Source organism: Macrotis lagotis, chromosome 1 (assembly GCF_037893015.1).
Source record: "Macrotis lagotis isolate mMagLag1 chromosome 1, bilby.v1.9.chrom.fasta, whole genome shotgun sequence".
NCBI classification, from domain to species: Eukaryota; Metazoa; Chordata; class Mammalia; order Peramelemorphia; family Peramelidae; genus Macrotis; species Macrotis lagotis.
The window spans coordinates 655,595,069-655,618,877 of NC_133658.1; the positions used below are offsets into that span (position 1 = coordinate 655,595,069).

Below are 23,809 nucleotides of genomic sequence, written 5' to 3' on the forward strand. Positions count from 1 at the left end.
GGTGTGCACATAAAAAATATAAAATTACTTAATACCATAATTATTTCTGTAACATTTTAATGTTTAAACAGTTCTTTATAAATATTATTTCATATGATTCTCGCTTCAGCCATGGGAGTTAGCCACTATTATTGTACCCATAATACTTGCTTAGTATTATACAACTAGTAAATATCTGAGACAGGAGGAAGAAGGTCTATGTAAATCCAGTGTTCCATCCATTCTTCTAGCTATATATAAGTGAACACATGATGATTTGTGGAGGAAAAGAATGCTAACAAATTAGAGGGAATCAGAAAAGATTTCTAGGACAAACCGGGGACAAAATCATAGGCATAATAATCTTTCATTTTTTTCCCCTTTGATGTGATGAATTTGGTTTGGGGTATTTAATTATCTGAATTTACACTCCCGGTAGTTGCAAAGCTAAATATTTTATAAATTGATAAAGATTATACAGTTAAGTAGAGTCTGTTACTTCTAATAAAAGAGCTTGATAAATAATGAATTGGTTTATGTGTGATGGAATTAAAAATAGAAACTAGCACAGTTGATTTGAATTCTTGTTTAATGAGGGAATGGTATAATAGAAATAGCCTTGGACTTGAACCTATGTTCTAGCTGTTTTGGGCAAGTCACATAATCTTGGAACCTTATTTTCCAAATATATAAACTGATAATAAAAAATACCTGTACCTTCTGCTCTGGTGGGCTATTGAATGAATTGTATATATAAATGAAATAAATGTGTGTTCATGTATATATGCTAAATTTGAATTGCCTTAATTAACCTAGAAACTTATTTTACAGTTTTAAGATTCCCCACCACTACTGCCACATGCAGGAGGGGATCCATACCATTACACCTTAGAATTTCTCAAAATGTCCAAACCCATCTACTTAAGATATTACTACCAATTATAACAAAAGAAAAAAACATTCAATTGTATACATGATATGCATGTGTATATAAAGTCACATAACAAATTAGAGGAGCATTTAAGAAGGACCTTTTAAATTATTGATTAAGAAAGAATTCTTGAATAAATAAGTGCTAGGGAAGGTCCCACAAGATGAAATGAATGGTTTTGCTTATATAAGATTTAAAAGTTTTTGAATAAGCAAATCTAGTGTAGTAAATTAGAAGGGAAATTGGTAACCAAGGGAGCAAATATTTGTAACAAGTTTCTCTGATAAAAATCTCACCAAGATGCTGAAAGAGCTGAATCAAATTTGTAAAACTAAAATCAATTCTCCCCTAGGTAAATGATCAAAGAATATGGATAGGAAATTTTCAAAAGAAGAAAACTATCAACAGTGATGTGGAGAATGCTCTGAATCACTAATGTGGAAATGCAAAGTAAAGCAACTTTGAGCTCACACTTATCAGACTGACAAAGATGACAAAAGGGAAAATAAAAATGTTGGAGGGACTATAGGAAAATAGGTATATTAGTGCACTATTGTTGAAACTGTGAATTGATCTGAGCATTTTGAAAAGCAATTTGTAACTGTGTCCAGAAAGTTACTAAATGTATACCCTTTGACCCAGATACCATTATTAGGTCTATACTCCAAAGCAATCAAAGATGGAAAGAATCTATATGTACAAAAATATTTATAGCAATTTTTTCATGGTAGTTAAATGGGAACTGAAGGAACTGTCCTGTTGGAGAATGGAATAAATTATGGCATATGGAGATAATGGAATATTATTGTGCCATAAGAAATGATGAAATAGTTTCAGAGGAAACTGGGAAGAACTGATACAGATAGAAGAGAGAAGAAACAATTTATAGTGAGGTAACATTCCAGGGAACACCACTTGGAAAGACCTCATACCTGTGATCAGTATTATGTTAATCCATGAGTGCATTAGGATGAAGAGGAAACATGCCACTCATCATCTGAAGGAGATGTGATTATCTTAAAAACACAAAAAGAGATATACATTCTTGAGCATTGCTGATGTGGGAATTTATTTTGCCCCTAATTATGTCTTTTATAGGTGTTGAGATTTTTTTTAAAAAAGGTCAATGAGGGGGTGACTAGGTGGCTCAGTGGATAGAGTACCAGCCCTGTAGTCAGGAGTACCTGACTTCAAATCCGGCCTCAGACACTTAATAATGACCTAGCTGTGTGGCCTTGGGCAAGCCACTTAACCCCATTGCCTTGCAAAAAAAAAAAAACCTGAAAAAAAAGGTCAATGAGAGAAAGGAGGGTAGTGAGAGAAATAAATTAGTTCAAAAAAAAAAAACCAACAAACAAAACCTTATTACTTAAAAAAAATTGAAAAAGAAATTGCTAATGTAGATATTTGCTGATTCAAATAAAACAAGCTGATTCTGAACTCAACAATTCATTTAAGTGTCTTGCATTATTAATACTGTATTATCAGATATCAAGAACTATGATTTCCAGGTATAATGATGTAATATTATGATTCCCTAACCAGGGGAACTTTCAGGAATCCTGGCTATTAAACTGCATGAAAAACACAGAGTGTGACTAGAACTTATCTTGTTAGGAGATGTGTCCTGATTTTTGTTGTCCTGTTTCCCAAAGGTGCTCCATCTTGTCCTTTTTTTGTCTTTCTTACTTTCTTAACTAACTTAAGTCATAGATCCCAGGATCATAGATAGGAACATAGAATGATAGCTGGACAATGACAGGATGAGGAGGTTTTTTTTTGTTTTTTTCAGAGCTTGGAGCCATACTTTGAGGTTTTTCCTTGTTAGAAGCTTTCACCCATTCCAGATTTTTTGGTGGTTTTTATAATGGAAGCTAGCGTTTAATGTTTGAGCTGAGTCATTCAACTCCTGTCATTTGAGATCTTGAAAGGAAACAGCCTTGGCTTTAGCTTTGATGGAGCCATCACGGTTTATAAACCAAAACAGAACAAAAACTGCTGATGATACTTGAGTTCCAGTTCTAAGAATGAAAATGCTTATTTATTGTGCCTTGGTAGTTTTGCCAAAGTAAAGGAAGTGTGTATTCATGTGTTTATATGAATGTGTATGGTTTTCTCATCTATGAAATATGTCATAGTGTAGCAAATGCTGCAATTTGCTTAATGACCTAAAACAGTATCTGAAGCAAGGAGGCAACAGATAAGAGGAGTGCTTCCTCCTGACAAGGAGGGATTGTGTGCTCAGCTAGTGGCTATATTTCTTTCTTTTTTGGTGAGCTTCCTGTGGAGAGGGGAAAATAAATAGAAATTAGATTGGGAGCAGAGGATACAATGGATAAAAGCTAAGATATCCATATTAACTATTTTTTTCTAGATAGCAGAGTTCTTAATATGGGTGACTCACTTTAAAAACAAATAAATAAACTCATCAGATCCTTAATAAAGAAGGAAAACTATGAGCATTATGAAGTTTTATATGAGGTCACTTGCAGAGCTTGATTTTATTCTCTGGACTAAATAACCCAGCTAATTTTATCTGCCTGGCGTTAATGCCTTACACAAAGCAGATGCTTAATGCAGGTTTGTTGAATGTTGAATGCTTCAGACTGGTCTGTCAACTGGACAGAGGGAAATCATTGAGTTGTTTTCATGATGAATTTGAAAATGACTTTTTTTAATGGCTCTGGTACATTCACTTCAACAAAAATTAATTCACAGTGCATATGTGGAAGTTGTCATATTGAAGGATAGCTTTTCCTTTTGTTTGGACCTGTAGTTTCAATGGGGGGAGCAAATGCCTGGTGGGCCCTTGCTCTGAACCTTAATAGTCTTAGAGAATTGCCTAGAGCCCTGGGAATTGTAAGGACAGCCAGTATGTATCTGAGCACCCTAGTTTTCCAGGGTACTACAGTCTTTGAAAATTATTTTTTAATTTACAAGAATTTTATATCAAAAATAAATAACTGCATTAACTGTGTTCCAAAAATATGCCTCAGTCAATGCCCTGAACACCTCACCTCTCTGTTAGGAATTAGATAGAATGCCTCATGATCAGAAGGACCTAACTACTGATTTCTTAGCTGTGTTATTAGAGTATAGAAAGCCTCCAAGTGAGAAGGGTCAAGATTGGGCTTTGAGTAACAAGAAAAAAGGAAGTTCTCTTCTGTTCTAGAGATCTGTCCCCTCTATGATCATACAAAGAGTTAGAGAGCTATTGGAAGAAATTGCCTTCAAGTCTTGCTCTTTAAGAGGTTCTGTTATGGTAAAACAAAAAAAATTTGCTTTTGTTTTGTAGGGTAAAACACTTTAGAAATCTTAACTAAGGGACACTTCAGTAGAGATCTCCAATAAAGAGCCTTCTTATCCAAGGGAATTAAGACAACTTGAAGTAAAATTTAGGTAATATATTCAGAGGGTCCTCATATTGATATACTTTCTTGCAGTTTGGAATTACATTCAGTAGGCATTCCATCTATGGAAGCAGTATCACAATATTATCAAAATTTTACCTTGAAAAATTGTTATTTGAATGCCAGTTGTGGGAAGGTTAAGCAGGATTACAAAGATAAGTATTTCTGTTGTTTGTCCTTCATTTTCGAAGAGAATCATGACATCAGGAAGGTGATGGCATGACTTGCAAGTGATTGTATTTAATGAAGTAAGGAAGCTTAGTTTAATAACAGAAAGAACATGTAAATACCTAATAGCTTTAAATATGATACAGATGCTAACAGCGCCCATCAGTATCCTGGACATGGTACCAGTACTGGTACTTTTATTTTTTAGCTTACATTTTTATTTAAATCTTTACCTAGTAGATGCTGAAATAATTTTGTTACCTGCCTAATTTGCATGGCTGTAATATAAATCTGTCTCTACCTCTAGCTGAGACTGAATCAAAAACCTTCCAGGTATACAAGTAGCTCTGTTGTTTTTTAGAGATTCATTTATTAATTCTTTAAATTTCTGAATGCCTACTATAAGCATGGACAGTTCCACAGTCTAGTAGGGAAGATAAGGCATATATTTATATACATGTAAGTATATGCCATATATATGTATACACATATATGCATATATATATGTATATCTTTAACATCAGACTAGAATGCACTAAGAAAATGCTTTTGAGTTCAAAGGAAGAAAAGATTACTTCTAACTGGAGCATTGTGGAAGGACACAGTTTTTGAACTAGTCCTTGAAAAATGAGTAAGAATAATATAAGCTGAAATAGAGGGGTGGTGGTAGAAGGCATATCAAATGGAGTCAGCTACATAAAGCAAATCCAAGGAAAAAAAGCACAGGGCTTAGCTGAGCAAATCATTCAGTTTGATGTGGAACATTCAATCTACAAAGGACAGCAGTGAGAGAAAAGGCTAGAAAGATGAAGTGAGGACAAATTCTAGAGGGGGTTCAGTGATCTCTTATTAATCAGTCTGCCCCATATAATTGATAAATGGAAAAAAAACTCATCTCAAATAAAATTTAAACAAATGTTCTTTAATTCTGTTAATATATATATATATTTGTTTACCATATGGATGCATATTAAGTATATGTATATATGTGTATGTATTTATGTATGTTAGTATAAATCTAAATCACATATACACATATATGTGTTGGTATGAATATAAATATGAAACACAGATATATATATATTTATATAATATATACATAAAAATGTATGTGTATAGAGAGACAGAGACAGAGAGACAGAGAGACAGCTAGAAAGAGAGAGATGGCCATACAGATAGCCTAATCTCAAAGCCCCAAGATCTGCATTCAAGTATCTTCTCTGACAAATCCTGCTTTGTGACCCTAGACAATTCTCTAAAACTCTTAAGTTGCAGAGAAAGTGCTAACTTATATTGATAGTTTCATCTTCTGGCCGTTCCCTAAATCAATGAAACCACAGTTTGAGTTGCAGTTCCAATACCTATGGCTATCTCTATTGGATGTAGAATTAGTGCTGTAGTCCTACTTTCTGTATTTAAACACTATACATAATTAGGACCAGGGAGGGAATTGGGTCTTTTTGTGGGTTCTCCAGCTCTTTTAATTCCCACCTTGACCTAGAGTATTGACATAGGTATAGATAAGAGAATATATAGTGCTACTTCCATGGATTTATGATCTCATAAATATGAGTACTCCTGTGCATATGAGCACCTATGCATTCTCATCCCATGGTACCTTTGTCCATATTTTCCCATATATCTTGCTGAGAGCCATCCTCTAGGTCTTTTTAATATTACAAGGCTATAAATACAACATGTGAACTTTCTATCTATTATCCTTTGTGATTCACCCTCTCCTTTTCTGGCCATGCATCTCTTCTTTATCACTTTTTATGTGTAGTCCACCATTGGTTGCTTGAGTATAGTTTACTAATACTCACCAAGATGTTTTCCATTTTCCTTTGGGTGACATATGGTTTTTATTCTTAGTAGACTGTGGTATTCCTTGATCTCCAGCAACACAGAATCATCGGAGAATATTACTGTTAGTAAACTGTGTTATTTCCCATGGAGAAGCTTGGGGTTATTGAAAGAACCACACAAATTCTCAAATGCAATTTAGACAACTCTACCTCAGTTCTGGGTCATGCTCAATGTACTTTTGTAATATTTAAGTTCCATCTACTTTTATATGAGTTCAGTGGACTGTTTGCCAGTTCTTTCAAATTTCTTCAAAATCTTTCTGATTTCTACTGATTGGAGGAATTCTTAAAGGTATGAGAATGGAAGAGAGGCAGGCTTTTGCAAAATGATATCCTATAGCAGAAGACATCTGAAGTCATTTAACTGATTGAACAGTACAAAAGAATACAAGATACTGTTGTGTTTATTGCTTGACTGTAAAAAAAGGCATTTGATTCAATAGAACAAAATGATGCTTATATGCTTTGCTACAACAAAATATTTCCTATTTGTATGTTAAAATCATAAAAGATTTATTGAATGGTACAATAATTACAAAATTGTAATAATAATAATAGATAGCATTTATGTAATGCTTTAATGTTTGCAAACTGATTTACAAATATTTTCTCATTTTCTTCCCCAACAGTCCTAGAAGATAGGTGCTTTTATTATTTCCATTTTATAAATAAAAAGTGAAGTGGCAAAAATTAAGTGCTTTGCCAGGATAACAAAATAAGTATCTGAGGCTGGATTTGAAATCAGGTCTTCTTGACTCCAAGTCTAGTGCTCTATGTACTATGCTATCTAGCATAGTACTAATAAAGCTGTACTAATAAAGAAGATTGATTTAATGATACTCTAATAATTAATATTAAGTGATACCTAAAACAAGAAACAGATTCCCCAAAAATGTTCAGTTATCACTGTATTGTAATTCCACTCCAAATGAAAGCGATTCTCCCTAGATAGTAGAGTCTTCCAAATACTCCTTTTTGCAAATGGCATTGTGTTGGTTACATGGAATCCTGGAATACTACAGAAACTCCTAAACAAGATCCTCAATCTTTCAAAAAATTTTAGGCTAGCAGGGACAGCTAGGTTGTGCAGTGGATAGAGCACTGACCCTGGATTAAAGAGGACCTGAATTCAAATTCTACTGCAGACACTCAGTACTTACTTAGCTGTGTGACCTTGGGCAAGTCATTTAACCCCATTGCCTTGCTGAAACCAATTAAAAAAAAGAATTTAGGCTAACAGTTTACATAAATTAGAATTTCCAGCCTTTTAAACTCCACTATCAATAAATCTTCCTATATCCCTATTCAATATGAAAAGATATTTATTCTAGATTTTACTATGCATATATAAATATGAAATAGAATAGATTAATTTTTCACAGAGAACCTTTAATATATACATTTTTAGTTTCATGAAGTTTTTAAAATGTTTATCACATCAAAAAATGAGAAATAAATGAGGGAAAATTTTCATTCTGTTTGTTGTTAACTAATGGGTCTATCCTTGATTTGGTTTTTTGATGAGATACCAGCATATCATGGTCAGCTTCATGGTTTTTTTTTTGAGAATTCCAATTCACAAAGATAAGTTGTTATAAACAAATTCAAAGCCTTGTGAGAACATTTAGAAAGCATGAGATATACTCTATGGAGAATATATAAACATTTAATAACTTCATTGATTAGAAATTAATCAGAAACTTTTGTTTACTGTAGAAATTACTTCTTTTTCATGAGGTTGTTGTCAATCATCTTTTCTAGCTTAGTATAAAAAAGATTTCATATTCGAAACTTACTCATATCCAAAACTATTTCTCAACACTTTCAAATTCACTATAATGATAATGCTGCCACCTTTTCTTTTTAGCTCCCTCCCCTTCTTCATTTTAACTTTTTTCAGTGAACATTGTTTACAATGCCACTATTACTTTGAGTATATTACAGTAGGATGGCATTGTTATTTACCAAATATTCACTATGCCTTCTTGACAAATTTCTCATATTCTGCTGGGAGATATGCATATGCTAGATTGGGAACCTCTGAAATAGATAAAGAATGCATTATTACAATTAGCAGAAATTAGAAGCGTTTGCTGGAACACAACATTGGATCTCTGGTGTGAGGATCCATGACTTCATTGCTATTGGTCCCTTCTTCCACCAGCTCACAAACTCTACAGTCCTCAGGAGAGGGCATTCATGAGTTAGTGTTAATGAAAGTACTTATCATCTACTGGCCAATTTTCTGGAAAGAAACCTTTCCAGATGTAACTGATTTTAGGTAGATTAGTTTTAGGTTGAATGATCTTAAACTGTCTCTAGGTTGCTTTTTTAGTTTGTTAGGATCTATCAGAGATACTGGATAGTACAGCTTTGGAAGATTCTCAGGGTCACCTCTGCTCCATGATAAATCATCATAGGGTTTTATTGAAAAGACATGTTTCCTTGCAGGTTTAGTTTTTATTCTAGTAGGTTAATCAGTTAAAAAATATTTATTAAGCACCTTTTAGGTGTTAGGTCCTGGGGGTTCAAAGATGAGCAAAAGGAAGTCCCTATTCTATAAAGCTCACAATCTAATGGGAACAATAACATGCAAACTATGTATAGACTACATAAATAGAATTGTGTGTATACACACATGTTTATATATACATACATATTTATACATATACATAGAAAAATTGGAGATAACTAACAGAGTGAAGGCATTAGAATTAAAGGGGATTGGGAAAGACTTCTCATAGAAGGTAGATTTTGTTGAGACTTGAAGAAAGTCAACGAAAACAGGTGGTAGGGATAAGGAGGAAGTTACAGTCTTGGGAGACAGCTAGTGAAAATGTCCTAATCTGTAAATGAAGTGTCTTGTGTGAAGAACAGAAAGTTTTTTTATCACTATGAATTAGTGGAGTTCAGACTACTCAGTTTTCTTGACTTGACTGAATAATGAACAAGAATGAATAAATGAAGTTGGTGCCTTTGATATTTTTCTATATCATTTTTCATTTGCCTCAGAGATCCCCAAACTCACCATTTCCTTAACTAGCCCACTACATCTGATTTAGAAATTTCTCTTTGAGAAGGAATCCTTAATAATACTTCTTGTTTTGATTTAGTTGTGTTCAACTCTTCTTGAACCCTTTTGGGGGTTTTCTGGAATAATTTTGCCATAATCTTCTACAGTTCACTTTACAGATGAGTAACTGAGGCAAAAAAGGGTTAAATACCCTTCTGAGTGTCTGTTTTCTCATCTTTAAAATGAGGAAGTTAGATTGGTTGGCCTTTTAAGATTTCTTTCAGCTCTAAATCTATGATCTTGTGATCTTAATAAAAGTGGAACCTGCCTATGTGATTGAATTTCTGGGAAGTATTGAGTGCATTGGGTTCTTTAATCAGTATGCTTTGCAGCCAGACTTGATGGAAGCCTATACCAGTAATTGCCAGTCTCAAAAATATTAATGTTTCCAGAACTGACCTGGAAATTCTAGTGATTTGAGAAGAACTTTTGTCTTGGGGAGCAAGAAGGTAAGTCGAACAGAGATGTCTGTGTTATATACTTTTAACTGGTCTCTTTGAATCTATGTTGTCTGTGAATCTATATATACCAATGCCAGACTACAGCCTTACTTGAACACTATCTTTAATCATATTTTTCCCCAACTCAGAAATGTTCAGTGACCTTCTGTTCCCTGCTATGTCATGTCAATACTTTGTTATCTGCTTTTCAAGTTTCCCTTAAGCTGACTTTATACTATGTATTCCATTGTTTTTTTCCTCTCTCCATCTTATTACCTCCCCTCTACCCTCCCTTTCTCCCACTTCTTTCAGAAGATTCTATTATGAGGATGATATCTTCTGTATTTTACAAGCTATACTCATTTCTGCTTCCATACCATCCTTTGTATTGTGAACCCATATGGAATATCTTCTTCCCTGTCACCTAAGCAAATTCTCCCTACACCCAGCTCAAATGCTGTCTGCTCATTTTGAATACTTCAGATCTCTTTGATCTCTTGATTCTGAATTTCATTACATTTATTATCTAGACCAGACAAGTGTGCATTTAATGTATTATTTTGCATTTTTGCTCCTGTTTCATATTATAATTGAGTTTTGGATTTGTTCCTTGGAAACAAAAACTAGGTCTTATACTTCTTTTGTTTTCCATAGTGCCCAGCACAGAGCCTTGTCCAAAATCTTGCTAATTGATTATTTGCCTCACTATGCTGTTTCTTAGGAAATTGAATAAATATCTCATCAGTTTTGAATAATTTTACAATATTTTCCAAATCTTTGTTGTAGAATTTCTCCCAATTACAGCATATCATGATACATGACTTTTTCAGGCTTTGTGGTGATAATTAGTCTTAATGAAAAGTCAGTTATACTGATATTGCTACCAAATGGAATAACGAGTGCTACAAACTCTGAGTTTGTAATTGGGTTTTAATTTTGGCTTGTCCATAATTCACTGTGTGATCATGAGCAAGTCATAAATCCTCTTGTCCAGATGTGTCCATCCCATGATCTGTGGGTCTCATGTAGTCTTGAAAGCTCATTCATGTTGTATTTTTACATTTTATTATTATACTCATTGCTCAAAGGTTACATTGCAGTCTGAAATAAATATTAAATAATACATGTGACCCTTGACAATTTTTGATGGGTGATGAGACCCAGAAGAGTTAAAAGTTTGGACACACATATATGGACCTAAGGGACTTCAGAGTCCATCTACTTATTACCCTCTCAGTTTACAGTTTACAAGTATAGAAGGGTTCATGACTGCTTCAAGATCACCCAAATAAGTGGCAGACCTGAAGATTTGAATTCAAGTTCTAAGACTTCAACTTCATTGCTATTTTAATGTAACATGAGGATGAGAAGGAATTAGATGATCTCTCCTTCTAATTGAAATTTGTATATCTGGATAAAGAAAGAATAATGTTAATTTGGTGACATGCCATCCACAATGTTTTTTGCTTTGTATTTTCCTTCCCTACCTCCCTTGGAGAGATTATTTTTAGTGTCCTACAGTTATGTCATCATTTCACAAGATTTAGAACTTTACATTATTAACTTTTTCTCCCCACACCTACTCATTAACTATTTGATTCTCTTTAAATCAGATTTCCTTAGACACATCGGCCATATGTTTGTTGATTGAGAATTTCCTAGGAAAAGACAAACTAAAAATATTTCCTAGTGAACCATGAAAGTCAATAGGTAATACTTTGGCTCTTCTAAAAGAGCTGCTTCCCAGTTGTAGAAGAGATACCTCAGAGACCATTATGACTTCATCATTTTACAGATGAGGAAACTGAGTTTAGGTATGTTAAGTAACTTATTCAAGGTCATCTGGGTAATAAGTGACAAGTAGTTTTAAGCTACTTCAAAGTAAGAACTGATTGACTCTGCTTTTTTTAATGCTCTTAATGATTACTCTACTAAATTACACATAGTGGTTTCTCAGTATTTGTTAAATGAGTACAAAAATGTTAAAAGAAACATGTGAACTGCTCTGGAGGTTATCACCTCTAAAATGCTGACAGCTTCTTGGAGGGATGGCAATTTCCACATCAGGAATTAAAATGGTGTGTTTGGCCCTGTTAACTTTCCTTAATTTGACTTTTATTATGTTTTCAAGCATGACGTGAGCTCAGGGACTCTTCTGTAGCTATTTCTCCCAAGTCTAATAAGAAATGGTCCACCATCTGGTTGTAATTGAGTGCCATTTTTACCTCTTGTTCCATTGCTACATTCAGGGATAATATGATTATTCTCATCTGAATGAGTTTAGGACAACCTGTGTTTCAACAATCAGGAAATAAGCCTACATTCTGTAGAGCTTTAGAGACTTTTTCTCTGCTATGTTACTTTAGATGGAGTCAGGATCTCAGGCAAAAGAAGTAAAGTGTTTGACTTGGAGTCAGGAAGATATAGGTTTAAATTCCACCTCTAATTGCTTCTAACTGTGAAATCTTGTGTCAGTGACTTAACTTCTATGTTTGTCATGCAAATTCCTGTAGTGCATCTACTGTCATTAGATGAGTTGTTACCTGTGTTGGTGGAGGGCATTCTCACACCTGACATAGAAATTGCCATCCCTCCAGGAAGCTGTCAGCATTCTCACACTGAGAAAAATAAAGGTTTTTTTTAAAAAAATATTTATGTATCACAACAATTAGATATATGTTCTAGGAAATGTATTTTGGAAAATGTGTGACCTAGTGGTCTCATAAGAAAGTCATATAGCATTTTTTTTCTTCAGCTTCTGCCTTAGAATAGAATCTTCTAATATTTGTTATGTGGAAAATAAAGGGAGAGTGAACCCATCACTATTTGACTTAGTCTGGTGTGTTGGTGCACTGGCCTCTTTTTAAGTAACACAATAAGAATTGTTAAATGTTATGTGACCTCCATATTCATCCCTTTTGGGATGAGTAATTAGGGCTTAGTTTGTGTCCTGAATGCTTTTGGTGTCTAGAAATAACTCTGGATGCTTCCCCAGTGGAGTTGGTGAGACATTTAATCTTCTTTCTTTCCAGATCATTTTTGAAGTTTTAGAAGACAATATAACCAGTCAGAAATATGGGATCCAGGATTCACTTTTGAATTAAAATGGCTCAATGTTGAAACTATTGTCTAAAAAATTAATAAAAATATTGATGCAATTTCTGCTACTATATCATAGTTTATACACTGCACACAAATAATCTTACTGTTTCTTGAATTTTTCTTTACCACTTGGTGGCTTAAGTAATAGAGTAATTGGTAGTGTATCTTTTCAAATGCTTAATATCCCACAGTTGTTCATAAAATGATTTTTTCTACCACAAAATGTTATATTTGTCTATTTCTGTGGTCTTTAGGATATTATGTAGTAGCATTGAGTTAATTAAAATTGTTTCGACTGAACTGAAATTAGAGGCATATTTTGTCAAAAGAAAGAAAATTACTGTGCTGAAAAATACATACAGAGAAGACATTCAAATGGAAATGTCCAAGAAAAATAAACTATTAAATATTTCTGAACCCATGATGCCCAAAACAAAAATTTGATAACCAAGGTTGAAGTGATTTTTAGAATAGTTACTTTTTATCCACTTATATTTTGCTTAGTGAGGTAAGCTAACTAGGTTGGTTGGTTGAATAAAAAAAAGGAAGAAAAAAGTATTTAATAAATGTTTACTATGTGTAAGCACTGGGGTTAAAAATAGAAATAGAACTTTCATTTAAGTTTGTTACAAACTCTAATCTTATATTTTGAAAGAACATTGGTCTTTTTAGTAATAAAGTTTCAGGGAGACAGAAAGGTAAAGAGGGTGGTGTTCACTTTTCAAAAAGATGTACTAGTTATTTAAGTCTACTGCCACCAGGGGGGCATCATGCTATGGTTACGTGATTAAGTGTGTTTGCTTAACACAAGTTCACCTTTAAATTTAACAATGCCTTTTTTTCCCATACTTTCTTTATTTAGAAATTGATATCTTTAACAAAATAGTTAAACAAATACTATCAAAGCCTTTAAAGTCAAGAAAATTCAAGATAGCCTTGTCATTTAAAAAACATTTTTTCATTCCATGATGTAGTTTAACCATCATATATTGGGGCCATGATTAGAGTGCTAGCCATTTTAAGTCAAGGCTTATGCTTTGCTCTTGGGATTTTCGACTCACTTGGCATTGAAACCCTTCAGGGAGTTTATAATCAGCCAATTCAACCTTCTGATTTAAGGTCACTTTTTATACTCCTTTATTCTTTTTCCTCTTCCCATTTCTACTTTTTCTACCTTCTTTATTGTCCTGGCATGCCATGAGTGGGTTGGTACAACCCATGAAACATACATAAGCTGGCTCAACTAGTATACTGTAGAAATTTGAACCTAGTTCTGAGAGATTCTTCATAGATCCATCTAATGTATTTACTAATATCCCTCTAGTACAAATTAATAGTGTAGAATTAGCTTGTGAATGCAGGATAAAGGATAGAGACTTGGACTTGGAATTGGGAATATCTAGATTCAATACCTAGCATAGATATTTATTAGGTGGCAACTCATTTAACCCTTAATTTTTTTTCATATGAAACTTGAGGGTTGGAGTTAGTGACCTCCAATTTCCATTTCTAAGTCTGTGCTTCCTAAGTTCTTATATGTAGAAACAATCACTAATTATATTCTGTATCTCACTGGTTGATCCATTCAAACTCTATTTTCCCCCCAACTATAATCTTAATTTTCTTCCTAAGTAGGTATGTAATAAAAAGGTTAAAATCAGATTTGGAGTCAGAAAGATATGAGTTCAAATCCTGCCTACTAGCCAGCTGACCCTAAACAAATTACTTGACCTCTCTTAGTTTGCACTTTCTCATCCATTAAAAAATTTATTCTCCTGTGCAGTTCTATGCTTCTGAATCTTGATCATACTGTTTACCTGATCTGCAGTGATTGGACATTTTTCTGTAATAATTCAGTCTTAGCTCGAATTCTACTTCCTCTAACTACTGTTACTTATTTTGATCTCATCTTTCTGTGAGCTTTCATTTCATTTAAAGTTTGTAGCAAATAGTAATTTTATTGTCCATTGTCCCTAAAACTTCCCATTCAGGAGGATGTGAAGGTCAATTGATATCTTCTATAATGGGCATCAGTTGTCTAAAAGCACAAAGGACTCGATGACCATTTATTGGTGAGGTTATTATAGAGGGATTTTCTCTTCAGGTATGAGTTGTACATGATGATCTCTGGGTTCTTTCTAACTGCAAGATTTTATAAATCTGTATAAAAAAATCACACACAACACTCTATGGTTATATTTCCTTGCCTCAAGAAGTTTACCATCCAGTATAGAAGATGGTGAGTATACCCCCCAACACACACACATATACATACATACATACATACATACATACGTACATACATACATATATTACCATAGAAGGCATTGTGAAGGTCATGGGAATAATATAAACAGAATGTTATAGAAGAAGAAACACTCTGTTTTGAAACCATCTTCTATCTATTCTGTATTTATCTTGTAGGTATCTAGTATTTTCATATTGTTGCCTTTTACAATATGAGTCCTAAGGTAATAAGGAAAGTCTTTGTAGACTAGATCAAGCCCTGAAGAACAGGTAAAATTTCTACAAGTGGAAATGGTTTACAAAACATTTAAGGCAGATAAAGTGGAAGGAGGAATGTATTGATAAATGTTTAAAAGGCTTTTTCCCAAAACATGTGACACACTTTTAAATTTAATATGCTTTATTAGCATTTCCTCCTTACTTTTTTTTTCTTTTCAGATTTTTGTAAGGCAATGACTTGCCCAAGGTCACATAGTAAATATCAAGTGTCTGAGGCTAGATTTAAACTCAGGTCCTCCTGATTCCAAGGTTGTACTCTGTTAACTAGCTGCCCCCTCATCACTTTCTTAAATCTAGAGTAGACAATCAACTAAACAAATCAAGCCACTGATTTGTAGTTTTGGCCAATTATAGAGATATAAATGTTCACACCGAAAATTTAGTATACCAATTCTCATGAGCTGGTATGATATGGTTTCAACATGTGCAAAAGGAGATTATATGTGTGTGTGTGTGTGTGTGTGTGTGTGTGTGTGTGTGTGTAAATATCTGAGTAACCACTGCATACTCTCTCTCTCTCTCTCTCTCTCTCTCTCTCTCTATATATATATATATATATATGTACATGTACATACATATATATGTATGTACATATATATATTATATGTAACATTAAAATTAGAACTCTAGAAAGATTAATCTGGTAGTAGCTTCAGGATGGACTTTAAGGGTGGAGTAAGACCAGTTATCTCCTATGATGGTGGCAGAAAGATGAGCTAATGTCAATCTTGTACATCTGTGTGAACTAAAGGGCGATAGCAGATTCTCCAAGACACTTTAAGCACATTTTTTTCCTAAATGTTATTGTTATATTTCACTTAGTCCAAGCTGAAATCTGGGTTGTAGGGTATGAGTCGTTTTTCAGGTTTTCCAGAAAATTATAAAGCCTTAATAATTTTGTTTATGAAAAGGTATGTCCTTAACTCCTGAACTATTGGTAATTTTTTTCAGAATAAGATTATCAGTATCTTACATCTCAAAGAAATCATAGCACAATTTTAATTCCTTTCATGGTGTCCTTGTTATGATTCAGAGGTACTTCCAAAATCAATTGGCCTTTGGGCAGATCCATTTCACATAATTGTTCATTCCTGGTACTTTAATCTATCCCTCTTCTCTGACCCCTCAACCCCCAAACAGTTATTCAGCAGGTCTCTGCCTTGAAACTTGCAAGGGCATGTTGAAAATTAACTGCTTTTAATGTTCACTGTAAAAAGAAGCAAAATTTTAAAGGATCTGTGTTCTTTCCAATTCTACATTGTGGTTGGATCAAAGGGTTTTGCATTGCAGAAGTCTTGCATTTCAACACAGAAAAAAAATTTTGTTTTGTTTTGGGCTTTTTTTGTTTATAGAGGAAGAAGGAGCTTCTTTGTATCTGTTACTAAAAAAAGTGAGTCAAAAATGATGGATCTTTTGGTCTGTTCCCCCAAAGAGATAAAAGATATAGAAAAATGATTTCTATGTAGATATGGACATATATACATATGTGTGTATACATACACATTTGCATGTATGTATAAAAACTTTTATAGTGGCAAAAAAAACTGGAACTGGAAACAATGTTTCTGTCTCTGTCTCTGTGTCTCTGTCTCTGTCTCTCTCCTTTGCCCCATGACCAGCTCCCTTCTCCATCCCTCCTTTCCTTCCTGGGATGGATGGAGGTACAATGGAGAAAATAAATGCTGGATGTTTTAGGTGAGACTGAAAATAGATCTTTCAAAATTGACATGAGTATCTATTTTCAATCTCACCTAAAACATCCTGCCTATGTTACTGTGGCCTAGCAATTCACTTAAGTTCTCAGTGCTTTAGATTCATGCTGTCAAACTCAAATAGAGCATCACTAAACCATAACTAAAGATTTCTGTAGGTTGCATATTGACTTAGTTTTAGAATGCGATATTAGCTATTTTGAAATTTATTTTAAAAATATTTTCCAATTCCATTTCAATTTGTTTAGGGCTGAACACATTTATCCAGTGTTTTGTCACCTGTAGTCTAAATTATTTGCTGAGACTAAAGTTGTGGAACAAGTTGTTGACCTGTGTCAGTAGCTGAGATTTCCTCATGGGAAAATTCCCTATATCAATCAAAGTACAATTCAAAGCTTAACCTTTTGCCCTATCTCATTTTTAATTGAGGAAGCAGGAAAGACCTTGGATCAAGTTCCTCCTCTACCTCTGTAGCCCTAGGTAAATCATAACTTCTCAATGATCCAGGCAATAATACCCATACTACAAGTTGCTGTAGTTTCAGATTTGCATTGAGAATGGGAGCTTCCCATCACAGGTTCCTTACTTCCCTGGGAAGCTTCTTAGATTGATGTTGTCACAAGTTTGGCATTCCCTTTCCCCTCCTTCCCTCTAAAAGCATGTTTTCTATTCTTAGGACAGTATTTTTCTTGAAAAATGTATCTTTTTAGAAAATCATTCAGAAACATACTGACTATATATCAATGACGTAGCTTACTTTTTTCTTAAGCTTGCATGACATATAAAAATTTTACTTGTAGTTAAGCACCATGCTCTTAATTTAATAACATTTTAATGATATAGATCAATGTTTAAAAGAAAAGTAGATACTTGTGTCAATGAATGTCTTTCTGGGGATGGAACTGCTTTAATTGGCATAAAACAACAGAGATGAAGAATGAGATAAAAGAGGAAGGGTGAACCGATTTAAAGAATTCTAGATTTGAAGTCTCAAGAATTGAGTTGGAATGCCATTTTTTTACTATGTGATCTTGAATAAATCTCTGGACCTCTCTTTTTTTAATTTATAAAATGAGGTGTGTTGAAATAAGTGAGCTCTAAGATTTCTTCTAACTCTGAGTCTTGCGATCCTGCTCTCATTTATTTTTCTGTTTATAGTCTCTTGACACTCTGTATCTGGTAGGGGTCATATGCAGATAGTAGCTCATTTGCAGATAATCAAATAGTACTTATTTATCTAAGTACAGAAAATAATGATACAAAAATTAAAAACCACAATTTAATTTAGAAAAACTTACTGATGTGGATAAAGGAGAAGGGAGGGTACAAGAGTTTAATCTTTTTTTTTACACTTGGTGAGATACCTTATAAACTACATTATTCATAAATCAATTTTGAATTTGATATATTTAAAAATTAATCTTTCCCCATTGTATTTGGAAGAGTTTTTTAAAAAACCTTTTATGGATACTTTTTTTTAACATCATGATAATTTCCCAAGGTTCTCCCCTTGACCAGAGAAATTTCTCTTGTAGCAAAGAAACATTTAATTTAAAACAACTAACCCAGTCATTGACTATCAGTGTGTGTGCAACATTCAAGTGCAAATCTAAAAGGAAGCTTTACTCTTTACCTGCCAAGAGGAGCATTTTTAATCACCTCTCCTATTGAACTGGTATTTATAATTACTTTGATGAATTCTGATTTCAAAATAATTAACAATGATCAACAATCCTACATTTGAATTTTCATTACATTTTTTCAGGTCCTAATTTTCTTTTGGTTTTTATGAATTTATGTATTTATTTTTCATGTGGCTTGCCCTTGTAATATTATTTGATACACGGTACAAGGAGAGTACTTCCCCAAAGAATAAAGCATTTTCCTGGAGCATTTATTTATTTTTATTTTTTTTACTTTTCAGGTTTTCACAAGGCAATGGGGTTAAGTGGCTTGCCCAAGGCCACACAGCTAGGTAATTATTAAGGGTCTCAGGCTGGATTTGAACTCAGGTACTCCTGACTCCATGGTCAGTGATCTATCCACTATACTACCTAGCCACCCCTCTGAAGCATTTCTTAAAATTTTTTATTATGAAGGAGAAGAGAGGTCTAGAAACCTTAGAAACACAATCAAGTGAAGTACAGTCAATTTTTTTGGTTTATTTTTTAGAAATAATTTTTTTCTGTATTTATACTCACCTGGAGCATAAATATAGCACTATGTATGAACAGAAAGATAAAAGCAGGATTAGGATTATCCAAAGTAAAATGATTGTTTCTGTAAACTCATTCTATTAGCAGCAAATATGTATTTGTGGGCTTTTGTGTGCTATTCTGTTAGATATTACCCATTGGGAATCAATGGGGGCATATCGAACAGAAGTTGATAGAACAACTTTATAAATTATGGTAAAGGCGACAGTTTGGTTTGGCACATATGGATTTGAATTTACAGTTTCTTTTATCAATATATTTTAATAAACTTTTTTCTGAAGGACAAAGTTACTTCTGAGAAAATTTTATTTTGTATTGGCAAATGTGCTAATGGTTTCCACAGGACACCTCATTAACTGAACCTGTCATAAAATGAACTGTATGGTCCCTTCTACTATCAGTATGCACTGACAAAGATTTTCTAAAGGGAACAGCTACTTTTATAAAAAACAAATTGTATCTCATTGCAGAATGTAATGATTGGAAACCTTATTAGAATCAGTAAGTATAAAAGAAATGACGATAAAGTCAAAATCTGGTGGCACAGTAGTTGGAGTGCTGGGCTTGGAGTCATTTCAAATATTGTGTCAGGCATTTATTAGCTATGCAACCTTGAGCAAATCACTTAACTTTTGTTTGCTTCAGTCTCCTCATGTATAAAATGGGAATAATAATAGAATTATTGTGATGATCAACTGAGATGACATATGTAAAGTGCTTTGTAAAAGAACCCCATGAACATTAGCTGTTATAACTTGGAGATTGCAGATATTCTATAGAAGATATTAACACCATCTGTTACCATAAAATAAATACTTTTGTATCTGTAAAAAAAAGAAAAAAGTAGGCAGTGTGATATAGTGGAAAGAGTACTGGTCTCTGAGACAATATCTTGCTACTTATTACCTGTGAGACTTTAGACAAGGTATTTGTGTCCTCCAACTTCAGTTTCCTCTTCTGCAAATGAAAGAAATTGGCCTTTATGATCTTTTGAGTTCCCTTTGCTCTTGATCATATAATCCTATAACCTTCTGGGTAAGTAGCTCCCAGATTTCCTTCTTTCAGATTAGGTGTGAAGCCAACTGCTTGGCTAGAGTAGGTGAACTAAGAGTCAACAGACTTGCCACTAACTAGCAGTGGATATTGGGTATATATCACTGAGTATTGCCCTCTCTAATCTTCAGTGCCCCATCTGAAAAATGAAAGGGTTAGAAATTAGAAGATCTCTAAGTATGAATGAGTGGACTTGAATGAATGAATGAAAATAAGAAAGAAATAATTTATTAATGCTTACTACATGCAAAAGGCTATGCTAAGTGCTGGGGAATACTAATAGGAAATTAAGAGTCCTTTCTCTAGAGAAGTTCACATTCTAATGAGGGGGGAGAAAAACCACATATAGATTTCAGTGGCAAATCAGATAGAAAGATAGCATTGTTCTGCTTGGGGTTCAGTGGCAAAGCAGATGTTATGTTTCTTCCATTGATAAAATACTATCAGGTTTTTTTAAATTTTTATTTAAGGCAATGGTGTTAAGTGACTCGTCCAAGGTCACATAGCTAAGCAATTAATAGGTACCTGAGGCTGTATTTGAACTCAAGTCCTCCTGACTCCAGGGCTGGTACTCTATCCACTGTGCCACCTTGCTGCCCCAATGCTATCAGTTTTTGATGATGAACCATTTGACAGTGCTGAGGCTTTTGGTGACAAAAACTTTCTTTTCTTGGTCTTCAGTAGTTGTCACTGGAGTCACCACAAAAGCCTTTGCCATAGGGATTAATTCCCAGGAAAATTTTGTGAAGAATATGTTAGTAGACTATTAGATGGAGCTCTGTTAGGAGTGGTATAAATCTCACAGAATAGTTATATTTTTCTATATTTTGGATTGGTTTACATTAGCTCTAAATTACAAGCTTTAGAATTGTTCGAGTGTTTTTAATTTTAGGCAAATATCAATTGAATTCATTTGTTATCTCATACTTTGAAATCTATCTCAGATGGCTAAGAACTACTCAACCTTTTTATTACATTGGCAAAATGAATTTTTACAGGAACAAGTATGCTCGTAGCCTCTCCAGAGACTTTTAAATTTTACATTTTTACTGAGGTTTTAAAGGGATGTGTGCTAACCTAGTGTCCAGTGCAACTTTAATATTTGGCTTTAACAACAATAATTTTTAATTGAGTTTTTTATCTATGTGCCTATATTTACCTGTGACAAAATATTTTCTTTCTCAAAAGTGATTGTATGATAGAGCTGCTGTGGAAAGGAGGAGAAAAACCACAAAGCTTCAATTTAGAACAATTCAATTCAGTTCTTTAGTCACTGAAGATCTTATTCCTTCAGATAACTTAGAACTAGGTGATGGAAGTAGAATAGATGAGTAAGAGGGACAACATTAAAAACCACATGAGGGTGGCTAGGTGGCATAATGGATAGAACACCAGCCTTGTAGTCAGGAGTACCTGAGTTCAAATCCAGCCTCAGACACTTAATAATTACCTAGCTGTGTGGCCTTGGGCAAGACACTTAACCCCATTACCTTGCAAAAACTTTTGAAAAGCGACATGAAATCAAAAAGGCAAATGATAATAGGGAGTGCCTGGGAGGAACATTAAATTTTTGCCTAGCAAACATAGTAACATGTGATACCATTCTTGTGATAAGTTTCAATTTCTTAATTTCTCTCATGTGATAGAATAAAAGCAGTGTGGCCTAATGGATAAAGAACTGAATTTGGAGGCAGGAAAACCTATATTCTTTCTCTTATCAGTGTCGTGAGTTTTCTTTCGGTTGGGTCAAAAATGATTGTGGGAGAGGAGTAGTGCTAAGTTTGACCCTTCTCTCACAGGGGTTGGTTTGTGTGGGAGGAGGCAGTCTTGGGAAAGGGACACCATGGTAACTGCTCTCAGGGAGTACTATAGCCTGGCAGACCAAACTTGTCAGTAGCCATAGGGAAGAAGAGCCCCACTTTTCTTGTTGGTGCCCAGGGACAAAATCCCACTTTCCCTTTGATTGCTACCTTAACCTTAGATATTTACTAGTTCATGTGACCATTTAACTTTTTATAAGCCTCAGTTTCCTTTTCTATAAAATGGGAATACTGATGCCTGTAGAATTTAACTCCCAGCATTTTTGTGAGACTCAAATGAGATTATCAGTATGTATATAGTACTTTGCAAATCTTAAAGTACATCAGTGTTAGTTTTTGTTATCTTTATTATTTAGTTGCATGTAGCAGTAGTAAGAATAAGCCATGGGAAGTGAGGGTAGGGAGAAATGGGCAGTTAGCAGGAGATAAGCACTTCTGGTCTAAGACGGAGAAATATGCCTGCCTGTAACCTTTTAAAGCAAAATCATAATCTGACATTTGTCTTGTCAGCAGTAGGGTCAGGGGCAGGAAGAAGGGAGAAGTGAAAGAAAGGCAGCTCTAATGTAGGGAAAAACCAAGTCCAGTACACAGTTACTGCGCGTCCTTGGGGAAATCACTCTGCCTCTCTGGTTTTTATCTTTTGTAAAGTGGAGAGGTGACATCTTAGATCCTTTGCAATCCTTAAGATTTAATGACTCCATCACCTCCTATGAGTATGCTTCATTGAACTTATATAGTAGCAACTGCAAGCTAGAGATGCTATTTTCAGACAACAGCAGTTCCTAACACAACATTGGTCTTTATTTTGTCAGCAGATTATTCTGGGGTCACAGTTGTAAGAAACATTCCTTCAAAGCTTTAACTTTGGGAGGCTTAAATCTGATTGTTTGCATTATAGCATTAATGCCTCCTGTTTGTCTGGTTTCTTGCAGATCCTTAGGAAGCTGACTTCAGAGAGGTAGGCAGCATGGCTAGCTCAGCCCGGGAACACCTGCTTTTTGTGAGGAGGCGCAACCCTCAGATGCGCTACACTCTGAGTCCCGAGAACCTCCAGAGCCTCGCCTCTCAGGGCTCCATGCCCGAGAACATGAACCTGCAGAGGGCTAATAGTGACACTGACCTGGTGACTTCGGAAAGCCGCTCTAGCCTGACTGCAAGCATGTATGAATATACCCTGGGCCAAGCCCAGAACCTCATTATCTTCTGGGACATTAAAGAGGAAGTGGACCCTACTGACTGGATAGGACTTTATCATATAGGTGAGTCAAGTAGAATGGAACTGTGAGGTTTGTGTATGTTGTGGGTGGATAGACAGGAGGAATGTCATCTGTATTGTTTTTGACTTTGCCATTTTATTGATTCACTTTTTAGAAGTCAGCATCTGAAAAAATGAGATATACTTATTCTTTCCTTATTTATATTTTTAAAGTAAATCACAAGGTATGATTAAGCAAAGTTTTGAAGATTTCACATGAATTTTCTTTAGGGTTATATATACTATTTTGAAATAAATT

General features: G+C 34.3%; 1 protein-coding gene across 5 annotated transcripts in view; it reads left to right on the forward strand.

Moving 5' to 3' along the window:
- The window catches only part of HECW2 (HECT, C2 and WW domain containing E3 ubiquitin protein ligase 2), a 449,633-nt gene that overhangs the window by 149,325 nt on the left and 276,499 nt on the right, over positions 1-23,809 (forward strand). For 3 of the 5 annotated variants that reach the window (XM_074215431.1, XM_074215435.1, XM_074215432.1), the window contains exon 2: positions 23,228-23,554. In XM_074215431.1, the coding sequence (XP_074071532.1) occupies positions 23,263-23,554 (292 nt within the window). In that variant the 5' untranslated portion in view covers positions 23,228-23,262. Of the gene's footprint in view, positions 1-22,102; positions 22,584-22,921; positions 23,131-23,227; positions 23,555-23,809 lie in introns of those variants that run through there. The other 2 variants (XM_074215434.1, XM_074215433.1) reach the window with 2 other exon arrangements.